The following is a 26115-nucleotide window of genomic DNA, read 5'->3' on the forward strand; positions in this document are numbered from 1 at the left end:
GGAAAATTTAATTCCCTATTCGGAATTAATGAAATAACGGAAATCGTCCGTTTAATCAACTTTGAAGTGTGATATGAGAATTCAGCTATAGATAAAGACAACTAACATGTAATGTAGAATATTTTACCTCATGTATCACAGTGGAAAAACATTGAAACCTCAATATGGCTGACAGCAGGCTTAATTAGACAGTGCTGGTGATGTTGTGATTTTAAATGTGAAAGATTCTACAAATTAGTTTTAATGGCACTTTAAGTATATATTAAGCGTCTTAAAAAGTACGATATTTAACTTAATTTTCATGCATATACCTGACCAATGGTACATTCACATTAAATAGGATATATTTACAATCAAATTTGTGTGCTTTTTTAAAATTTAGATGAAATACCACTATTTGTGAAACCTGTATTTTGACTTTAGAACAAGGAAATGCTTAAAAGCATTTAACTCCATTTGTGTATGTAAACCACTTATTGAAAATGATAACTGAGGTAATATGTTCAAGTCTTAGGAGTCATGATGAAAACTTCATCACATACAATATCGTCTGAAAAATAAAATTCAAAGTCTGGGAACTGGAACAAAACAGATTTTATATGTTGTGCAGGTCATGTCAGATGACCCGGTTTTGCTTGAAAAGTCTCAGTCATAGCATTGATAATTTCATGAAACAAATTTGAAATTCCTCATGAATGTAGCTTCTTACTTTTTTTCAAAATTACACACGTAACTCTCTCTACATCTGTACTGTATAGGTGATTGGCCAATGTAATATCTATATTAGATCACAAATTACATTTTGCTATGTTTACACCTAATGTCACGTGTTGCACTTGGGACGACCGTCCTTAATATACTAATGTTACTTTAATAGTATGTTTTATCATATAAGCATTCACAGATTATCAGTGAATTATTAATTGGAAATAAGGTGAATCGTCTTTTATTCAAATCAGGTCGGATCGACAGGGAGTACCACGATGTCTCTATCAATTTTTGACAAGAGGTGACGATATCAGATACCTAACTTACATGTGGATATCTAGCTATACACACGAGAGAGCTGAAAAATGAATGACCTCTGGTTAAATATTGATGTCAATTATGAACTTTGCTAAATACAAAAATATGTAATATTGAAAAAAAAAACAAAAAAACAAAAAAAAACCCCACACATTATTAGCCAATCAATAGTGGATAATTTCTGGAAAGAGCACGGGCATGTGAAGAGAGTTACATTTTCCTATTCTAGACTCATCCTAACAGCTTGGTTCAGAAATATACTGTTTGATCACATTTTACCTGAATGTGTTTGTCATTGTGTTGAGTAATCATTGTATACAGTCAGTATTTCACTGCCTAGGAACCTGGAATTTCTGACCGAGCCAAAAAAAAGTAAGGGAGTGGGGGGTATTTACATGAATGATTATTGGTCTATGTTGTAACTATTTATAACCATGCTGATACCAAACGAGACCAAAAGTACCTACAAATTTGACGATGACATTGTAAAATCACATGTATGATATCGTTAGAATTCCATCTACTAAATAAATAAAACATTCTAATCATAAAAAGGAAGAAGTTTACATTGGAATAAATTTTTCTAATATTATCGAGATTTTTTTTCCTCAACATTTTATGATAGGCTAACGGGTGTATGAAACTTGTTTCTAATGAATCATCTGGACGTCACCATGCAGGTGGTTTTACAGATTTCCTTATCGAACCATGTCGATTGACCCCTGTCTCTAGAATCTTGAATTTATAGATAAGATTGTGACTTTTGATTTCTTAGATTTGTCTGGTTCTAAGTTCCAAACAAAGGTGAGATTAGGTAAAAGAAGAACTAGATTACTGATTCTGAAAACTTTAGACCTGGTAGTCAGTCTAAATACCGGCCGATATATTTTAGTTTGTCCCAATATCTCCCAAGGTGTATCGTGATTGTTAAGGAACGACAACTCTGGAAAAGAAACTGATCTTTTCCACGAATTATTCCCAACAATTTTTAGTGTTGTGAAAACATCAAACATGTTCTCGGATTTTCGGTGAAGATTCGATCACCAAATTATACAATACCAAATATAAACATTAGTGAGTCACTTTCAAAGTACACGTGTATCATAAAACTAATTCCTTTACAATCATATATAACAAACGTTTGTCTTTGGCTTTGATATCTACACATGTTTTGTGATATGAGAAAATTCACTGTTCATGAGTCAGAAAATAAATTTCTCTAAAGAAACAAGAAGTTGACGATCTTCATGGTAAATTTCCGGAAAAAACAGATATACATAGAGTGATAAAACAATAACAAACAAACAAAAACAAAACTTGTAGCAGGTGACCAGTTGTGTAGGACTTTTATAGTGATATGTAAACTAGATCAACTATGTAATTCTAAAGTCAAGTCTTTTTCCACAGTATAGGTCCCGACTCCCGTTGCGTGATAAAAACATACAGCGTAAATAAGCACATCAACTTAAAACTTTCCATAGCTTCATGGTGGAGAGACAAATCTAAACCGAGAAGGAGATTCTTGGCAGTCTAACCCTCAGCAAAACCGCTGTTTAGAAAGTAAAGATTGAAATTATTTTCGGCACACTCGGATCTTGAATCAAAGGAACTACCCACACGATTGCGCCACCTAGCGGATCAGGGAGGTTACTCCGTGTGTCGGAAGGGACAAAAATACCAACATGTCAGCATAACCATGATCCAAACTCAAATTCATTCAAATTAGGGCAAATAAAGAGCAAAAAAAAAAAAAAAATACAAGATGACTCCTGAAAAAAGTACAAGGATAATAAGAACACGTGTTCTTGAAGAGAAAGCATCTTCTGCTTCATCGACGAAACTCGCCATGTAAACAGTGATCAATCCAAGTAATTAATGTCACGTTCTCAAAATGAGAACAATGTATACAACATCGGAACCAACAGGCAAACTAACGAACGAGGCTCAAGCACGTCCGTGTTCATATATAGATATATACAGATTACTTATCAATGAGATCACTTTTACGGCCGTAAACATAATTTTTATCAACCTGCGGTCTTTTGAAACCCCGTGTTACACGTTTGTCCGTTAGTTGACGGCTTCTTGTGAGAAAATCGTTATAATGGGAACAGTCTTTGGATATCGAATCATCTGCGACATGTAAACACCCTAGGTTGCTGATGCTGGGGTGTTACTATCAAGAAATGAAAAATTCACAATAGGAAAATCATCAGGTGTATCATGTATCTTGGTAGAAAGCTGTCCATATTGGTTTTGTTGAAGGAAAAGATCGAGATAAACTGCTGATGTAAAAGAGTCTGTCGTGTCGTTGATTTCCTATTCTGCTGGGTATATACGATGGACGTGGTCAATAAATTTCTTGTTATCCTTAATATGTCTGATATTGAAATTAAACGACTTTGCATGGTATTGTGATTAGTTTTGATACGCTCTTCGATAAATTCAGCCTCGTATGAAAACAAAAACAAGTCAGCCAACAGAGGGGCGCAGTTTGTTCCCGTAGGTATGTCAATAATCTGTTGGAATATCTTAAAACCAAACTCGACAAAGATTATGTCAACCAGAAACTCGATCGTTATTTATGAATTCGTCCTCCGTATATTTCTTCTTTGATTAGGACGTATTTTTCACGAAATACGCTTTAGCTTAGTTCACAGCAATATGTACATAATGTTACATCATATGTACGAGTTATCTCCCTTCGTCGTCCACATTGTTATCCTAATAGTTGTACATTTTATTGTTTCTTATTGACTTAGACTGCATATGACACACGTATCATACAGACTCGATACATCTATAGAGATGGTCATAGTCCAAACATTGTACAAAAGACACAAATAAATCGCGCCTTTCAACAAAAAAAAAAAAAAAAAAAATTAAGTACGATACAGTAGAGCCAAACAAGTAACTAAACGACATCATACAGCTGTTTCGTCCTTCTAGGACTCGTCAGTGATGCTGCATCATACAGCTGTTTCGTCCTTCTAGGACTCATCAGTGATGCTACATCATACAGCTGTTTCGTCCTTCTAGGACTCGTCAGTGATGCTACATCATACAACTGTTTCGTCCTTCTAGGGCTCGTCAGTGATGCTGCATCATACAGCTGCTTCGTCCTTCTAGGACTCATCAGTGATGCTACATCATACAGCTGTTTCGTCCTTCTAGGACACGTCAGTGATGCTACATCATACAGCTGTTTAGTCCTTCTAGGACACGTCAGTGATGCTGCATCATACAGCTGTTTCGTCCTTCTAGGACTCGTCAGTGATGCTGCATCATACAGCTGTTTAGTCCTTCTAGGACTCGTCAGTGATGCTGCATCATACAGCTGTTTCGTCCTTCTAGGACTCGTCAGTGATGCTACATCATACAGCTGTTTAGTCCTTCTTGGACTCATCAGTGATGCTGCATCATACAGCTGTTTCGTCCTTCTAGGACTCATCAGTGATGCTACATCATACACCTGTTTCGTCCTTCTAGGACACGTCAGTGATGCTACATCATACAGCTGTTTAGTCCTTCTAGGACACGTCAGTGATGCTGCATCATACAGCTGTTTCGTCCTTCTAGGACTCGTCTGTGATGGTATACCATACAGCTGTTTAGTCCTTCTAGGACACGTCAGTGATGCTGCATCATACAGCTGTTTCGTCCTTCTAGGACTCGTCTGTGATGGTATACCATACAGCTGTTTCGTCCTTCTAGGACTCGTCAGTGATGCTACATCATACAGCTGTTTAGTCCTTCTAGGACACGTCAGTGATGCTGCATCATACAGCTGTTTCGTCCTTCTAGGACTCGTCTGTGATGGTATACCATACAGCTGTTTCGTCCTTCTAGGACTCGTCAGTGGTGCTGCATCATACAGCTGTTTCTTCCTTCTTGGACTCGTCAGTGATGCTACATCATACAGCTGTTTCGTCCTTCTAGGACTCGTCAGTGATGCTGCATCATACAGCTGTTTCGTCCTTCTAGGACTCGTCAGTGATGCTACATCATACAACGGTTTCGTCCTTCTAGGACTCGTCAGTGAGGCTACATCATACAGTTGTTTCGTCCTTCTAGGACACGTCAGTGATGCTGCATCATACAGTTGTTTCGTCCTTCTAGGACGCGTCAGTGATGCTGCATTATACAGCTGTTTCGTCCTTCTAGGACTCGTCTGTGATGGTATACCATACAGCTGTTTCGTCCTTCTAGGACTCGTCAGTAATGCCAAGTGCCTAAATTTTGAAGCGTTGGAGGCGACTCTGAAAGATCCAAAGCGATCAAAGTAAGTGCCCAGATCTAGATGGTGAGATGTACTAGCTCCGTAATTCAATAAATTTACGGTAATTTTCAGATAATTCTGAAGTGCGTACATTCTGAATCGTGTCAATATTTGTGGTATGCAGATTACGGTGGCAAACCTCTAGGGGTACTGATGTCCACCACCTGCTATCTAGGAAGATTGCACAAAAGACACACACGTGAATAGCATCAGTAATGCCAAGTGCCTAAATTTTGAAGCGTTGGAGGCGACTCTAGAAAGATACAAATGATATTGCTCTATGGGTGTAAAAGGGTAATTCAATAAATTTACGGTAATTTTCAGATAATTCTGAAGTGCGTACATTCTGAATCGTGTCAATATTTGTGGTATGCAGATTACGGTGGCAAACCTCGGGTACTGATGGTCCACCACCTGCTATCTCGAAGATTGCACAAAAGACACACACGTGAATAGCATGCCGAAATAAGTAGTTACTTTCTTGTGGCTACTCGAAATACAAATGATATTGCTCTATGGGTGTAAAAGGGTATTCTATGGGTGTTATTGAGTGTTCTATGGATGTAATTGGGTATTCTATGGGTGTTATTGGGTGTTCTATGGGTGTTATTGGGTATTCTATGGGTGTTATTGAGTGTTCTATGGGTATTATTGAGTGTTCTATGGATGTAATTGGGTATTCTATGGGTGTTATTGGGTGTTCTATGGGTGTTATTGGGTATTCTATGGGTATTATTGAGTGTTCTATGGATGTAATTGGGTATTCTATGGGTGTTATTGAGTGTTCTATGGATGTAATTGGGTATTCTATGGGTGTTATTGAGTGTTCTATGGATGTAATTGGGTATTCTATGGGAATTATTGGGTGTTCTATGGGTGTTATTGGGTATTCTATGGGTGTTATTGAGTGTTCTATGGGTATTATTGAGTGTTCTATGGATGTAATTGGGTATTCTATGGGTGTTATTGGGTGTTCTATGGATGTAATTGGGTATTCTATGGGTGTTATTGGGTGTTCTATGGATGTAATTGGGTATTCTATGGGTGTTATTGAGTGTTCTATGGATGTAATTGGGTATTCTATGGGTGTTATTGGGTATTCTATGGGTGTTATTGAGTGTTCTATGGATGTAATTGGGTATTCTATGGGTGTTATTGAGTGTTCTATGGATGTAATTGGGTATTCTATGGGTGTTATTGGGTGTTCTATGGATGTAATTGGGTATTCTATGGGTATTATTGAGTGTTCTATGGATGTAATTGGGTATTCTATGGGTGTTATTGAGTGTTCTATGGATGTAATTGGGTATTCTATGGGTATTATTGAGTGTTCTATGGATGTAATTGGGTATTCTATGGGTGTTATTGAGTGTTCTATGGATGTAATTGGGTATTCTATGGGTGTTGTTGAGTGTTCTATGGATGTAATTGGGTATTCTATGGGTGTTATTGAGTGTTCTATGGATGTAATTGGGTATTCTATGGGTATTATTGAGTGTTCTATGGATGTAATTGGGTATTCTATGGGTGTTATTTGGTGGAATTCATTTGAAGTTTATCAATGGACAGAGGTTTTTTTATAGACTATTGTAAACAATTCATCATGAATGGTCAACTTACATACTTGAAAATCTTGGGACTTTCGTGTTATGTGTCTTAATTAAATGATGTAATGACACAAACAAATCGCCCAATCAATGAATTGAAGTATAACATGATTTAATTATAGAAGATAATGATAAGTGACAAATGTATTTGTGGAATGTAGCTAATAATTGATAATATTAATGGTAACGAGTTCGTTTTGTAGTTACATACAAAATTTAAACTTTTGAACCCGTGACTATATGATGAAGTTATAAATAAGAGTCACGTAAGATGTAAACAGAAAACTCTATTAAAATTTAAATGTCATTCCTTGCTTCTCAAAATAGAAAATGGGTAGGCATGCCCGGCCAGTGATTTCTGTTCATAACAGATTACACAACCGTTCTCGATTTTAGTTTGTAATTTTGTCTTTGTTTCCATGTGATGTAATTTATGTAACTTTTGTGTCTTGATAAAGGGGCAGGTTGCCTCGTGAATATATTAATAAGAACGATTTTTAACAGTTCAGGTATACAATGTTGGAGCCAGATATTCAGACAAATGTTGACATCTATACGTTGTGTGGAGAGACATGTTTCTCCTGTATTTCTTCGGCTACATAGAAATTAACATTTATTCCAGTCATTATCAGGTTCTCATAAATCAAATGTTTATTAAAAGTTTGAATATTTATCATATTTTGCTGTGTCTGGAATTTTTTTTGTCTGCTGTGCACTTTTGAGTTGTGATGTCAAATACATGATGCAAATGTGTGATATTTGTTGGATATTAAAGTAAAATATTTTGACCTTTAACTTTTGTTTTGAGAAATGTTGATTTTCATGTTTTGTAAAAGCTAAAATATGAGGTTACCCTATCCCTTATTATCTAGCACTAATTGTTTATTTCACTGTGTACCTGCAGTGTGATATACGAGGCAATAAATGCCATACCTTTATACCTGTACTAATTAACACTTATGTTCCACAGGTAAGTATGTCCCCTCCGTAAGACCTACTTCAAGTGACTGTCACTTCTTATCTTCTACGCGGGATACTGATGGCAGACAGTCTCATTTACATAACGGTGGTTTTATATACAGTGGACAACCTGTCAAAAAGTCCTCGTCGAGAGGAAGGTCATCGATTCGATGATCTTTGAGTGTAAAGATCGTCTCTCAAACTGGCTTGACTACAATAGTCCTATTGAGATTCGGAGAAAAAACATGTAAAGCTTCATGTTATTTGTTATCATAATCAGAAATGTACATAGTACATTTAGTCTTATTAAGGTCTCTGTCTTGATAAATAATAAATAAAACACTTAAAATGAAAATAAATTAATATCAAACCAACAGCGCGCTATTAATTAAATTAATTAAAATTTATTTATTTATTTATTTATTTATTTATTTATTTATTTATTTATTTATTTATTTATTTCATATCTTAGTTTCCTGACGAGTGTATAGTGATGTTCAAGGAACAAAACTCAACTTACACGAAAAGTCACACAAAAGTGTTCCTTTGGGACTCTGAGAATGTCAGGTGTGTATTTAACTGTATACCAACACATCAGCTTCTACCAGCGTCATCACCTCCCGCCTGACGTCCTTTGTTTTCTACTTACCTGTGACGTTATCTTAATTAACTCACCTGAGTGCGAATAAGTACACACTTGTTACCTGCCGTACCTGTGAGTTGGGATGAAATGTAGGGGGAGACAAGTCGGGTGTCAATGATGTCAGTTACCAAGCAAATCGAAAAATATCCATTCATCAATATAATATATGATTTGAAATAAGTTTGATACGTTTTGTGATCATTTCAGGTAAGATCGAATGAAACCTCAGACCTTATATTCTATTTACTGAGTTTATTTATGCTAACAAACACAAATTGAACAATCTCAGCGGAAAATGTTTTGTATTGTTAATTATAATGGTATTTGTATAATTTATTTTTGTTTTTGATTTTGCTTTCAATTGTATATCAGTATAAACCATTTCTAAATCGAAATCTCATACTAAAAATGTATGCATCGGTTATTGCCGACGAAGATTTGTCACTATTATAGGTATAAAATCATCGTATTCAGCCTTTTGTCCGTAGGCTGTTTTTTTTATTATTGTTTAAATGTAACATTTCTTGCAATAAAATAAGAAAAATAGTACTTAGTTTAAAAATGGAATATTAATATAAACAGAGTAAATATAATATTCATATTGGAAAAGTGAAAAAAAAAAAAAAAAAGAAAATGAAAACACAATTAATTGCCACAATACGGCTAGTTATTTCCAAAGTCCGTTTTAAAACCATTTTTTAAAAGAGAAACGCAAAGGAAATTCCGCGAAAAAAATAATTGTTGCTTGAAAACGGATGTACATGTGGTACTGAAAGTACCTCCCGCCCTTCTCTCTCCTCCAGCCCCCCCCCCTCTCTCTCTCTACCTCGTGAAGTCAACATTGCTACATTTACAAAGAGAATATGACACTTAGTCATGTTAGTATGACAATAAATAAAACAAGCTTACATTATTTATCTTGTACAATAATGTATTTATCACAAATCCCAAATTAACTATTAAATAACTATACATTGTACATAGTATAAACTTGATAAACGTATTTCTGACGTATTCTTTCTCTCGTCCAACATGTGTTTGGACATAGTTTTAAAAAAAGAAGTATTTTAATCCCAGTGTCGACATAGCCACTGCCTCCTCGGACTATTTCTGGAAGGTACAGGCGTTTGTGAAAATCTTCATTTATTTATTTATTCTTTTGCAGATAAGATATAAGATAAAGTTTATCAATTCACGCAGGTGTTATCATGTGAATTACGATTTACCTTTAACATCGTGATTTGTACTGTTGCACTAAGAATAACAAATAACACAGGTGCAAATTTAAGCATGTTTGTATTTTATGGAACCCTCACTCCCAAAATTATTTTAAACTTTGTCATTCATTCTATATATATATATATATATTTCTTGTTTATTTTGCTTGATAATAAATCAAATGCTATATATTTTGTGGGATTTAAATTTTGCTTGGAATAAAAACAATGACTGGAAAATGTGTTCCTTTGATATTGTGCCGACACAAATTATCGATGATATATGTAATTAAATCAATAACTGATAACTGTTTTCATCATGAATGATTAACTAAATCCAAGGATTAGCTATACTAAACATATAGATTATCAATTAGCGATGAGTACGGACATATGCTGTGCGGTACAACGATCACAGAGACCCGTCCCCTCGGGACGGCGGATCCCGGGGGTCGGGATCAGTATGGGCTGTATCTCCAAAATCTATTTACAACACGTGTTTTATAGTTGTTGACTAATCAATAGGTCTGGGAACAGACGAGGAACTTGTTTGCTTATTTTATTAAAAAAACTTTAAAATTTATGCCTTTGAAAAAAAAGATATTTTTTTATCATTTATTTTTTTTAATTATAAAGAGTCATGTTAGAAAAGACTAGGAACCAGAATTATTGAAAAAATATTGGAAGTGTAAACAGAGACAAAAATATGATATCAGGTGTCCAGTGTAAATACACAACATTACACGGTAATTCAGGGTTGTTTTACAAGGGTTTATACCTTACTGGCCTTTTATCGAACCAAGTAAAATATGACCCTTGTAGACAAGTATCAGACTGAAATACAGAGCATTGCCCACATGTAACCTATACAATGTAATGTGTTTGGAAACTTAATGACTTATTAAAACTTGCCATTAACCATATGAATTAATTCCTGACGTATACCATCACTCTCGTACGTGTGTGTTCGGATAAAGTTTTGAAAAAGGAGGAATGAAATTTTGATCTCAATGTCGAGGTTAATTCTTTGAAATAATTCTAGATATCGTGTTTTACATTGTCTAACTCATGGGTGTATCAACTGCTTCATCTAACTGTCTCAGGAAGGCACAGGCGTTTGGTTTATTTATTTATTTATTTATTTATTTATCTATTTATTTATAAAACAATTGTCAATACATGCAGGTCACATGAATTCCATTTAACTTCCAAATAGTAATTTGTTTTGAAAATAGCAAATAAAACAGGTTCAAATACTAGAGGATTTATATTTCATTTAACACCTCAACCCCCTTGATTATAGAGTAAGATGTGACAATGTGACACAGCCAGACCAATATGTTTGAAGAAGAACAGAGAAAGACGAAATTTTCACTTAAAATCGAAGTCACATCGATTTGAGGAAGTATGTCGTGTATATATCATTGTGTACTTAATTTGTTGATACATACGAAGATCTACATAGGTTTGCTTTTGCATGCTATTTAGGTCTCTACTTCAGATTACAAAACATTTCAAAATTATTAGAGATCTTGTCTTTCACTCAATTTCGCTATATATTTACATCTTTTTTTATCTTATAACATATGTTTTAAAATTTGCTTCATGATAAATAAATTGTTATATGTTTTGTGGGATTTAAATTTTACTGGGGATGATAATGATGACTGGAAAATGTGTTTCTTTGATATTGTGCCGACACAAATTATCGATGATATGTGTAATTAAATCAATAACTGATAACTGTTTCCATCATGTTTTTGAATGATTAACTAAATCCAAGGATTAGCTACTCCATACATGTGGATTATCAATTAGCGGTGAGCGCGGACATATGCTGTGCGGTACAATGATCACAGAGACCCGTCCCCTCGGGACGGCGGATCCCGGGGGTCGGGATCAGTATGGGCTGTATCTCCAAAATCTATCTACAACACGTGTTTTATAGTTGTTGACTAATCAATATGTCTGGGGAACAGACGAGGAACTTGTTTGCTTATTTTATTAAAAAAACAAATTTAAAATTTAAGCCTTTGAAAAAAAAAGATAAAAAGTTTTTTTTTTCATTTATTTTTTTTAATTATAAAGAGTCATGTTAGAAAAGACTAGGAACCAGAATTATTGAAAAAATATTGGAAGTGTAAACAGAGACAAAAATATGATATCAGGTGTCCAGTATAAATACACAACATACACGGTAATTCAGGGTTGTTTTACAAGGGTTTATACCTTACTGGCCTTTTATCGAACCAAGTAAAATATGACCCTTGTAGGCAAGTATCGGACTGAAATGCAGGGCATCGCCCGGCAAACGTAACAGTAGACAGAATTATGATGTTATTGGAAAGATGTGTTATTTCCATGAAGATTTGTGATTAAATTCACACGATAATAGAATAGAATATTTCTGTCACGGAGTGGAATATAAATGTTATTATTTTGATATCGCGTTAAGACGCCACACAAAAATATAATTTGTTTGGTTTTGGTGTTTATTTTGAATGCACCTTTTTCTGTACTACCTCTGAATATCTTCTACTTCTTGCTAAAGAAAATTTTGAATTGTGGCTTAAAATACATAAAATGTTTCATCGATAAAATTTATTATAGATCCAAGTGGAATGGGTGAAGAATAGAAATTAGATTCAAACTCATGACCGATACTAAACAACTTTATATATTTATTTGTAGATTTTTTGAAGCGATTTTTTTTATATTTGATATTTATTATATTGTATATTAAACATACATCAGGATAATCGAAATAAAAGGATATTGATAATTAATAATTGGTGATATAGATGTAAAAATGATGGAGTCCGGAACCCTTCGGAACTCGTGCTTCGGGATCTGTATTAGTTGTATGTCTGTACGATCTAATCACTTGCCTAATCTATACAGCTGGTGACGGCCGAGATTGCTATAATAAAACGAAAAATGTATGAAAATGACAAGAAATTAAAATAATTTCCATCGAAGCCATTTATGTAAATTATTGTACAACAATACGTATAAGACAGATCATTAAACTTAAATTTTTGACTGAATAAAAATACCAAAGGATGGAATGAAATAAATACTTATTTTAATATCACTCAAAGAGAATTCTAAAAAATAATCTCTTAATTGCAAATTTCATTCTCTCGAATAATGCTGGTCTGTTGAATAAGCTCTAACTTAGATCTAACTAGATTTTTTTTAAGAAGAAGCATGTCTTATATATTTAGGTTCGTTACAGGTAACAGGTAACTTGTTAGTGGCGCTAGTATCGTAAAATACAGATGAATTGTGAATGAAATGGCAGACATGATAATTCTTTTTAAAAGACTTTTACCGTTAAGGATTTGGATGGGTCGGATGATAATTTTCGGCCTTAATTTGTTCATGTACTGGACTGATACCATCACCTGAGTGTGACTACTGTTTGTTAAAAAAATACGACAAAAGTAGAAATTTTAACATGTTTAAAACTATTCCTTTAAATTAAAATATCACATAATCGGAAATAAAATTATAAGTGAAATATCTAATCAGTCATTAAATAAAGATGTATGGTTGGCACAGCAGGTATCAAATGAAACATTATCATTATTGCTGTATCAACAACGGATACAACATAGTTTTGTTCAACAATAAAGAAATGGTTTTGATCATTCTTCAAAGTGTATTTTATATAAACATATCGTAGATCAGTTTGCTACACAGTCCTATTTCAACAAGCCACTAACTTTAATGATAAAAAAATACTATTTCTAAGTAAAGGTTGACTCTACATACACTAAATGTTGAGGCTGGGAGATATCAGTTTTTACTATTATGTCCAGCATATTCAGAAATAAGATTATTATATATCAAACCATACTTTTATCGCCGACCATCTGTTTTCAAATAGATTCAACTGTTTTTCTGGCAATAATGCAAAAACTCTTCATAATTTTGGTAGGTATCTCATTCACGCTACGTCCAAGAGAAAGTTACTATTGTATATATAAGTTACTAAATACATCTTTTATGTTTAGATGTAATATGAATGTAAAATTAATACAGGGTTGTATATTGATTTCCTTACATGTTTTAGTTATGAAGTAAAATATTGCACATCAATTTCTACATTGGTACAAATGTTGACTTAAGGTATTATTACCCCGCTTCCTATTGAGGTTGCTTGTTATTTATTTTCCATGATGACGTCACAATACTATGACGTAGTCGGTTATGTTTTATTCATGGTTATTGTATATGTATACATGTATCTATATACATATATGGTGGTTTATGTTCTTAGCCATCGTGTACAAACTGTTATTTTTATATGTGTTTGATGTGCAATCCTATATGCTATTTGTATACGGAATAAAGTGAATTGAATTGAATTCAAAATTTTGATCTGATTAAGGATGAATGATCACAGGGACCCGTACCTACGGGACAGCAGATCTCGGGGGGTCGGGATCCATATTGGCTGTATAACTCTATGACCTGATAACTACGCGTGTTGTACTGTTCTTGATTTTTATTTACATGTCTAATAAAGAACAGGCTAGTCAAGGCAGAGCTCATCTCAGAAAGTATTATAAAATAGCTTCCTTCTTCTCAACCAAAAAATCGTAATGAAATCTTGGATCATAAAAAGAAATCCCGTCATTTGTAAAATTGTTTACTCGTTGTTTTAAAAATTTATATTCCTGTTCTTAAAAAATTAAAAATAAATAAAATTCTTTAGACTAAACACGAGGACCTGAGTATTTGTAACAGCCTATCTGGATGACTGTATTTTTTATTCCTTAAAAACACCTGTGTAATATTAAATATATGTCTTTGTTATAATGAGACGTTTTAGGGTATAGTAACACTACAAATTGTCTGATACTACTGAATAAATTGTTATATAGGTGTCAGACAACAGAAAAAAAACTGGAACAAAAATAGCCTCTCCCGCGGACACCAGCAAAAAAATTTGTCAATAATATTAAAAAATGTATAAAAATATCAGGATAATATTATATAATTTATGTAGAAGTAGTAGCTAGTGACATCATCAGAATTATCTCCCTTGGATGATACACCCTGTCGTACCTGTGTGTATGATTAATAGACAGGTAACGTGTCAGAGATGTCAGCATCACGTCGTCAAATATAGATGACATGTCAGCTTCAGCATCAAATTTTCCGTTCTCAGTTTATGTCTATTGATTTACCTTAGTAAATTTTTGTTTTGATTTTTTTTCAAGTTGTATGAGTTTTATTGTTTTCCACTGAAGTATGTGTTTTCTAGAAATATATCTAACAAAAACATCATTTTATGACCTACTGCTAAAATTTCACTTCGTTGAATCATCCCTTGAAGAATGAAAAAAATATGTTCTAACTTTCCCAATGGGAAAATAAATAATAATGCCTTTTGATATTTATCCGATACAATTCTCGCCGATGACGGTAATTACGGTCCAATATTAGAAATAAGTTCGGTTTTCGGTATCAATATGTTTAATGATTATCGATTTGAAAGAATATGGATTATCGATAATCCACGACATACTCTGTGTAATACACAGATCATAGAGACCCGTCCCCTCGGGACGATGGACCCGAGGGTCGAGACAAATATTGTTATGTATCTCTAGGATCTAATCGCTACACGCGTTTTACTGTTCTTGAACTAATTTACATGTCTGGTGACGGGCGAGATTTGTCAAAACAGAGCTGAACTTACCGATTCAAATAAGCATTGGAATTTTGTTATACTCAGACATATCACAAATGACACCAAACCTGTAAAACTGAGGTTTTTTTGAGAAAGAAATATTTTTAAAATATTTATTTATTTCGATTTTAAAATACTGGTTGTCAAAATCATACCATCGATAGTGTGATTTCAACATAAAGTGTTCATGTTACACCATGAATAATTAAGTACACATAAATAAAAAAATTGTTCTGTAAAATTTGAAAATCTGTAGATGTGTGTGTATAGATATATCATGCAATGACCAGTACTAACGATAGTTATAAACAGTCACAATGTTTAATTGCATCATAAGTGTATCACATGTATGTGTAAATACTATTACACTAAATTTTTATATACCATATGCATGTTTTATCATAAATTCAAGTTTACATAGTCTCTGTACTCTATTGTAATACGTTGATAATGTATTTCAAAAATGATAAGTATGTTATATTTTTTCTTAAAATCTTTTTAGTATAGGAAATAAAAAAAAAATTATAGTCACAATATGCTATCTAGACAAACGTCACCTAATTACCTCCTCAGTGATGTAGCCCTGTCGTACCTGTGAGTTAGGTTGAGGGTCACGTGTCAGTGATGTCAGCATCACGGCGTTAGTTACAGGTGATATGGGAAACGTTCTGATCCGTTTATATGATGTTGATATTTTGTTGGTGGTGTAAAAATATCGGGGAATCATGGATTAATGCCTTACTGTATGTTGCTGATTTATCTTGATTTTCTACGACAGGTCATGGTCTGTCTACTGTTGTTTTATCAACACTTAAATCATTTATTTAAATAAATTAATTAAAATCTGTATTTGGAGACATATTAAACAAAAAATTATGAAATTTGAAAAGTTGTTTCTTAAATATTTGCCGAAACAAATTAACGATGTAAGGGTAATTGAATAAATTTCGAGATAAGACTCATCAACTGTATGATGGAGACATATATTTTTTACAAGATATGAGATATTACAGTATACGGATTATCGGTATAAAAGACGTACGGATTAATGATAATTTACAGAAAAAGATCACAGAGCCCGCCACTTTCCTCAAGATAGCAGATCCCTGGGGGTCGGGATTTGTATCTCCAGAATCAGATAATAACAGATGTTAGTAAGGCGCTGTTGTCGACGAATTAACACGTCTGGGGACAATCGAACGTCTTCAAATTTAGTGAAATTATATATATATATATTTTTACGTTTTGTTTTGTTTTTGCTTTTGTTTTTCTGGGTTTGTTTGGATTTTTAAATTTTTTTTCAAACAAATATTCTTTCATAGAATACAATACATAAAGATGTTTTATTGAGGGAAAAAACATATGCTTTCATGACGTGTATTGAAATTATATCATTTGCTTAATACCAAAATTAATCTTAGTATATACATATTTTGATTCCTGATTTTTACTTAAAACATCTCTCTTTCGTAAATCTGAGTTCATCTGGTTGTAGGAGGATTAAGTATGAAGCCTTAGGTGCATGCACACATGAATGAATAAAAATATAAAATTAAGCTATCCGTCATTTCTAAATTAAACCCGAAATTATTTGATGTATCCACATCAAACGACAGTCTGACTCTGTGTTATGTCGACATATGGAGAAAACAAAGGACTTTTCTAGCCACCCCATATTGTTATCTAATTTATGGGGAATTTTTATTGAACTTTCAAAGTGTAGGTCGGGATAGGTATCCTATACACTATCTAGGAGGAGGGACTCAGACCTGTATCTCCGGGGAGGGGCGCGGAATGTTTGGAAAGTGACGAAAGAAAGTAGAGATTATCAGAATATCTGATATCTCTGCGCCTTATCTACACTGAAGTAACGTTACCAGAATACGGAACGTTTGAAGTGAATGACAGCTCATTGGGATATTAAACGTTAAATTGATTCAACTCCGTCTGAATCAAAAGAAAGGTTAAGTATTTGCATTAAAACTTTCAAACAATTCGTCATGATTCGTGAAATCATTATGTGATTTGATCAGTGAATGAGATTTCCATTCCTTTAGTTTCAGTTTCGAGTTATTCCAACAGTTACCGTAACTGTTATCATCTTTAGTGTTACATTAGACATAATTTCTATATATACGTGTCTCGGTTAGTACCGGGTTTTGAAGTGGCGGGGGGTAGCCATAGCATATAACAGATTGAGAAAAAAATCAAGGTGTTTTCATCATCTGTAAGTTCGGTATTACCTAAAAGCAGAATTTCTCCAGATTGGCCTCATCGTGGGTGATTAACTGCATAATTTAGGTTAATGATATAATGAACGGTTTTCCTGAAATTCGCACAGGAAAGTACGGGGATGGTCAATGTGATACTTGTGTGTCGGCTGTGGGGTAGGGGGGAAGAAGGATGGTGTGGTGGGGTCTCCTAACACATCAAAGTCAGATCGTGGACATATCGTATTTACACAGATAGTTGTGAAGCAAACATACTGAGCTATCATTGCCCTAAAGTTAACGTCCATAAAATATCCATTTACTGTCATTAAAATCGAGCTGTACTCTCTTAGTACTAAACACACTACGTGAACGGTTTATGGACTTTGTCGATTAGTTTTCCTATTTATTCATCGTCTTAGGCTGTAAGCGTTCAAAAACATTTTTCGATTCATAATTATTCTAAAAAGGAAAAATGAAAAAAAGAAAACTTTAAAAAGGATTAGAAACCAGAATATTTTCTTTCAAGTATACAGAATTCCAATTTTCTTTGATTTATTCTAAATATAATGCACAGGTATAAAACTTTCAAATAATCCACATGTAAATAGATTGTTTTATGAGCTAATCTTTTCACTTCCAACGTAAAGCTATCTTTTCCCATTCACCCGATACCACTCACTCGTTACCTGGTCAGGGGCGGGGCTTAACCGGACTACAAAGGCGCCGCGTATTGACCTTTCCCTATGACACAGGATGTCGCGTCCAATCAAATCAAGTGAAATCATGTGCTGGTTATGGCGAGGGCGGGGCTTGACCAAATATGAAACATGACTTACCATAAAGCACATGCGACCTTATAAATAGGCAGAAACGAACAGGTGTATGACAACAAGAGAGTTGTAGACATAAATAACAGTGGCCAAAATTAACGGTTTGTAAATTACATCTGATGTTAAAAAGTGGGACTTATTTTGGAAACATTTGGACGTTCATTAATCATTACCAGTCGTGAAGAATCTAGTGTAAGGAGAAACAACATTTATTACTGTTCCAAGTTCATCATAGAATTAGGATATAGTTCCGTGTGTATTCCGTTCGGACTTGTGTTTTACCGCGGATTGCTGGTGTCTGGACTTTTTTCGGTGTGACAATGCCGGTACTGTGTCAGGAGAACAATATGTTTCCAACTGGTCGTCATCCCTCCCCTGTCACTAATTACACCTACGGACATTTCCCCGGGTATCAGGGTACCCAATATAGCTCCCAGACTCAAGACTTCTCGCAATATGTGGATCCTAATACGGCATTTCAGCAGCAGTATATGTACGACGGGACTGCATCTAGCCCGTCCATGGCCCGGCCCCAGGGGATGGATGAATGGATGAACTATTCAGGGATGCCGACAACCACCACCTCCTCCCACAGTCCACAGTCCATGCACTACTCATATCGCCCCGGAAACATGGTGTACAACCAACATCCAACACCCGTGCCCCAGGGGAATCAGACACTTACTATCCTGGGGAGTCCCCCTCAGTCTGAAGGCTCCCCTACCTCTACCACCTCCTCCGGTAGTGCTGGTTCTCCGTCCAATAAACAGCTCCGACCCCCCTTCGACTGGATGAAGAAAGCCTCTTATACTACAAGTGCACCAAGTGCAGGTAATTTATGGTTTCATTTGTTTCAATTTGTTCTTCTCAATTGATTTAGTTGTCACGGAATTGTCAATAGTTAAATACAAATGGAAAATAAACGGTTTTTGGTTCTGAATTACAATACCCTGGAATATTATTCTGTTGGTAGTTTAGAGAAGTATATCTTAAACCAAATTTATTTTCTGATTTTTAAAAATATTACAAAACTGGTGTTGATTTTTCATATTTTAGTAAACTAAATATATAATTATTATATTATAGTTGTCCTTTCCTTTTTATTACTACGTGCAGATAAAGTAATTATATCCTTATTATTACTTTACAAAAATAAAGGGCGGTAATCAGATAAAAAAAATCTTTATTTATCACAATAAATTGCATAACTAATTGATTTTCATTTCTTCAGTAACTCTTCAGTAAAACAGGAACATTTAATCTTACGAGCATGTCTGGTCAGTTTTTTCCACTTAAGATAAATGTCCGTCACATTTGTTATCCTATTCAGTAATGTCCTTTGTATTTATATCATACGTCCGTGGTGATGTGTAATTTACTAATACTCTAATCTCCTATTTTTATTTTACTTTTATTCTCGTTTTTGAAATCATTTAAATATCTCGAGAAAAAAAATGTCTAAATCAGGGAATATCAAAAACTTTCATTCCACATTACCAAGTGATGGTATTATTCAGTAATGTATTATGTACCAGTCCAGACTATAAAAAATTGTACATGGTGATGTGATTTTCCTATCTCCGGTGCGATCTTTGAATAGTCACTTTTATTTGTTGTGGTCAATCCTGGTAATTCCGGATAATCTGGGATTGTCATTGACCACCCTCGACCACCCGTTACCTGTAATACAGGTGAGACATACTCTTAATTGGCTTTGACAACGACTGTTTTGTTATAACAATTGAACCTAGGTATATAACAAATACGTGAAGATAATACGTAGACTTTTTCCTGCACCAACAATAGTGACATAACGGTCGTGTTAGATATTTTCGTACCTATTCAGCAAGGATTGATTTCCAATCTAATTTTGTCGCTTCGGCCAGTGGTCACAATAGACTGACCAAAGATCAGAGACACCTACACTCAGACGTTAATTTGTCGAGTTAATACGCACTGACCATCACAGCCATTGTCCAATCAACAGCAATTTCAGGTAAATCTCCCGAAGATAGGTTACCTTATTCATGTCATTTCATTTCAAATACACAAGGAATTTTTCACACGAAAAGAAATTGGCATGATTTTTACAATTTTCACTTGATCGTACAAACAGAACAACACACATCTAATTTATTACCAATGTAGTAATATTTACACAAAATTTCTTAGAAATATGCACACGTCACATTTAAAAAAGAGATAAAAAATCATATATTATTTTTTTGTTTATCCTTTTAGAACGACAATATCAAGTCAACTAGTAATTAGATAAATTAAATGAGAAGTTGAAATTACGAATAGTTAAAAAGTTGCCAATTTATGAATTTATGCACCGCCCGTATAGACAATTAGTGAATGTCATTTTGCTAATGGACAATATGTTTACGGTCCATTTTATGGAGGGAAATAATTACAATGATTCTAGAGGAACTGTGAGGTTGTAAAACACTGGGATTGTAAATCTTCTCGAATATACTAGGTCGGTTATAAACCTGTAAATAGACAGGTACGTTAATAATTATCAATGTCTCGACATTTCAAATAATTTTGAAGTCAATCTATAAAAAATTGACCAGTGAGTTTTTCTTTTTTTGAGATATTGATAAACACATAGCTTGCCGTGATTACCGAGACAGAAATATTTATCATTTCAATAATTGAAAAAGAACAATACAGAACAGTCTTAACACAATTATTCAGAAAATAAATCAATGATTATAAAGATATTGAACATTTATTGATAAATTATATTTTCTGTAAGTATTTAACTTGGTGCGAAATAATTTATCTCGTTCTTTTGTTATATTTAGATAAAACACCATTTAATCTCTCTGCCATGGAGCATCACCATCAGTTAGTAAAAACGGTACCAAAGGTTTTAGATAGTACATGTACACGAGAATAGCCATGTTATAAATTAGTGTAAGCTTTAATTAATTGGTCACTTTATCTATCGAAATTGAATTCCAATTCAACAGAAATGTGCGAAGTATCAATATCTAACAGTTATTAACCATGGGCCATGACAAAGACAGCTGTGCTCGCTATCAGAATATAGCTTTTCAAATATCGCCTGTGTTTTCACTGGGGATATAATCGTGATAACAAGGCTCTCATACTCGTGAACTCGACAAAATAAATCAAAGACGGGATTTAACAGAAATGTGGAATTACCGTTTAACTGCTATTTTCTGTTCGTCACTGATGAATAGCAGAAAGACATCAATCTCGTAGCTGGATTAGTCCTGGCGATAGCGTTTACGATTTATCCGCGGTTGTTGGAATGATAGTAGGACAAACTCCTGACCGAAAATCCTCGGATTGTATTTGAGGACATGGTATACAAGTTTTCGTTTGGACATATCTTTAAAATTTCTCTGATCTGTCTGGGCGTATTCATGACAAAGATTATGCAGATGTTTGTTATGTGTTTGATTCTTATCGGGGTAGAACAATGGGTAGATTTCTCTGAGAATGCTACAGTGGGGGTGTCGGATCTATTTATATCCCCAGGGATTGGGAGCAGGGATAGCGGTGTCGAGACTTCAAGAGAACAGCGATATAAGCTTGATAGAAGTTAGAACATTTTTAAATGCTTACTTTTCACCTGTTTAATCTGGAGTGTTGCACGCCCGTCTGTAGCCAAACATTTATTATTACAAACGTTTGAAATAAAATCTCATTCCCAGTTCTCGTTGCTAGACCTGTAACCAACCAACAAAAATCATTCCCAGTTCAATATATTTTCGTGATATTGTTGATTGCATAATTGATGATAGATCTGACATCGAAATTAAATTTCATCCAAAATGTGATTCAAAACTGTTTATCAAGCTATACCAGGTACCCAGGACAAACGGATCCAATGCATGTAAGGACAGACTTTATAGATATTTAATACGGCACCATATGGTCATATTTACTATCAACTAAACAAGTATGGGCGTTAGCTCGTGGAAACAACTAGTACAATTTTAAATCATATTTGTTTTACATACGATATACACGTAAAAACTCCTCTAAATTAAAGAACAGGGAACCGATATACAGAAATTTAACAAAATACAAATAATGTAGAATCAAGATGAGATTTGTCCCTTCCAGATAATTAATAATGAATTTGATCAATCGATTTGATATGTCCCTAGTAACATTTAGCGGAAACGCATGGCATCAAAACGGTTCTAGATAAATACCCTTCCGGGGTCGGTTTAGACAATCAAGCACCCACGATGGGAAAACCACAGGGCAGCAAACTCCACCGAGTAATCAAAGAAAAGTTGTTTCCATCGTTGCCACCTACCGCGATGTCCATCTAATTAGGATTAACCGCCGATTGTTGGACGGAAATCCAAATGGTCCATGCTAAATTTCGGCCATTTTTACGTAAGCGGTAGTGATAACTACCGTGGGATGAGAACCACACATAACGTTATCTGTAAATCTTCAAATAATTGTGAATAGATTTTTAAACGACCCAGTAAATCAAAAAGAATGTTTCGAGAGAAAGAGAGAAAAATCCTGCTGGTGCATTTTTTTTTGGAAAAAAAAAAAAAAACTGATTTGAGAGAAAATCACTTTTAACCCAACGTACCTCATTCAAAGAATGCGAAAGTCAAAACTACTTTGTCCATATCAAATAAATGTTTAATAGGTAAATATGTCGTTTATTCGCTTAAACTGTTATAAGACAACTATAAACCTATTATATGTGATAATAGGATTGCTGATTCTATGACTCGTCCAGTTTAACACTCGTCTCTCAACTACATCCACGATCCACGAGCTATCAAACACACGATAAAACACCCTACAGGTAAATATCGGTAATTGCATTTGCTTCGGACCAATTTACACAAACGGTATCAATGGTCAGTTGATTATTCGGCCAATGCCCAGTGTTAATATTTTAAGGTTTTAATGTGAAGAACGCACTGCGATCTTTATCACTGACTAGTCTCGTGTCCCATTGGGACCCTTACACCACTTGTGCCGTAACTGGTCAGTTCACGGATGTCCGAGAAGACACTCTCACCTGCTTGACCAGGTAAAGGGCAGTCTCACAGGCCCGAACATTTAATTAAGACCGCCCTTAGGCACTTAAAAACCAGAAATGTCGAGAATCATCTCCTGAAGAATCGACAGAATGCGTATGGTAGGATTTCCGATCTTGCGCAATGAACGTCCACATTTTAATCTCCAAGACAGGGAGATAGAGACTAGCTATTGTCTAGTAGTAATTACCTAGCGACGTCCCGGGAGCTGTTGTCTGGGTCAATTCAGGAACCCTGTCTTTTTCATATAGACCTGGTACAGATAAAAAAATATACACAAACGAACATCTTACGAAATTCTCTCATAAAAAGAAAACAACACAAAACAAAAGCAATAAAAAAACCCAACAAAATATAATACAAATATACCACACAACATTGTTACCCCCCTTCCCATCTCCCCCCACCCCAGCTACAAAGCCTTGAATGTTGTCGGCTTTAGTAGAATTTTTTTTATGATTTGTATTTTGCATGCTTTGTCAGGATATCGACAAGTGGTGCTGAGCAAGTGGTATTTACTTCAAGTGCTAAGACAGATGGTCGACTTCCTAAAATTTTCCTTTGTAAAAAACCATTTTAATATTCTGTAACACCTTAAGGTTTATGAGCCTCAATTTGTATCTTTCAGGCAAGACAAGAACCAAGGACAAATACCGTGTAGTATACAGTGACCACCAGCGTCTAGAGCTGGAAAAAGAGTTCCACTACAGTCGCTACATCACAATTCGCCGGAAGTCAGAACTTGCCCAGACCTTGGCCCTTTCTGAACGCCAGGTCAAGATCTGGTTCCAAAACCGTCGCGCCAAGGAGAGGAAGCAAAACAAGAAACGAGAGGATGGTGGAAAAGGTTCATCGGAAGTAAATCTTCACAGCGATGCTATGAGTGACGTCCAAGGTATGTCACTTCCGCTGAACAGTATGCACATCAAGTCTGACCCCAACGACGACTACTGCCCGACAACCACACACATGCAAGAGCAAGGTCAAGGACACATGGTACACCCTACGTCACCGCTGCACGTGACAACAACAAAAGATACGTCACCACTACACGTGCCCACAATAAAAATGGACCCAAGTGAACTTGTGACGCAGCATGCGTGATGGCAATAAACTTATTATCAATTGTGCAATTTGTCTTTACTGACCTTCAAGATCGCCTCTTTGAGTTACCAACAGTCACACGAATCTGGTGAAATAGACAAACACACTAGTGAACTGGACAGCAAGAGGACCAGATATAGTGAACTAGTGAACAAGAAAACAACAGTGAACAAGAGAAACTTAATTGTTAAATAGTTCACTAAACTACATGAATTCTATCATTCATGAACTGCATTGGAACCAGATAATCATACGACCAAACATTGGTGACTTCAGGGGCGAGACATTTAGAATCAATGGTGAATGTAGAATACTCGGTGTACATATGGTTATAGTTTGGAATAATAATATATTATTGTATATACAATTTTCACGTGACGTGATTGTTGCGTGCGCTAATTCGATGACGTCAACATACACACGCACAATTTTGAAATATCAATAAAGTACTATTTTATCTAAACAGGAAGAAGTAGTTGTCCTATGTGAACATGCTGACATGTTCACGACTATATCAGAATTACGATTAAATCATTGAATGAAAGAGTGATATTTAATATTTGTCATCATTTATTGATTATAGAATAAACACCTTTTTACGTTATATGCTGTTTTTTCATCATTTTCATTCTCAAAATTTGAACTCACTCTGTCGAATTAAAAAAACACCTGTTTCCTTATGAGTTCAGGAAAGCATATTACATACTATCATGTGCAACGTGGTAGATCGAATTCTGATTAAATATGAAAAATTACAACAGGTCGTATTGGTTAAGAATAAAACGACACTAGGTTAAACAGCAAATACGTGAAAAAAATATCGTTTTATATCAAGGCGCTACAAACTTGATCATACAAATATATTAACTGAAAACTAACCACACAATACCAAAAGTCATACAAACACCACGACATCCATCACAATCAAACCATCAGTAATCCAAATACGAAGAAAAGTCACAAAGCTGTTGAAGTCGGCATTCTGTCTATATTTCAAAATTTTGGTTTGAAGGAGAGCAAATCGATCCCTTTCAATATTAATTGAGATAAAGACAGCGTTCACGGGTGTGTACGGAGGAACGGTCCACAGTGTTTGCTAAGTTAAAAGGAATGGAGATTATTTTGGTGGCGATTTCGTATCAGACACAATATGAAACCTTGAAACTATGCAACAAGTAATTGTTTTCTATAATCAAATCTACATAACTCACGTTATGTACATAATACAATAGTCAGCGATACCCTTTCAAGTTTAACTGAACATAAGAAATGTAACGGCTATTCGGCTGACAACCACTACGTTAAAGGGACTGCATATCTTAGGTTTCTGTTCCATTGATTTTCACTTCACGAAATAAAACCCTTTATCGCAATTTTATATTTGATTCCTAAAAGAAATGTTAGTGTTTATAAAGATGTGATAAAGGTACTGCTATGTTATTGCCGGGATATGATATTATAGGTTTAAGTCAAAC

At 34.7% G+C, this 26115-nt stretch overlaps 1 protein-coding gene across 1 annotated transcript; it reads left to right on the forward strand.

Annotated features, from left to right (window-relative positions):
* Positions 1–18799: 18799 nt before the first annotated feature.
* LOC132545632 (homeobox protein CDX-1-like) lies at positions 18800–24640 on the forward strand. The gene is made up of 2 exons (XM_060209329.1): positions 18800–19310; positions 24165–24640. Exons 1-2 carry the CDS (start codon positions 18800–18802, stop codon positions 24638–24640), a joined length of 987 nt encoding a protein of 328 aa, XP_060065312.1.
* The last annotated feature ends 1475 nt before the right edge of the window (positions 24641–26115 follow it).

Source organism: Ylistrum balloti, unplaced genomic scaffold (assembly GCF_031769215.1).
Source record: "Ylistrum balloti isolate Yb309-2 unplaced genomic scaffold, AGI_CSIRO_Ybal_v1 Utg369850, whole genome shotgun sequence".
Classification (NCBI taxonomy): domain Eukaryota; kingdom Metazoa; phylum Mollusca; class Bivalvia; order Pectinida; family Pectinidae; genus Ylistrum; species Ylistrum balloti.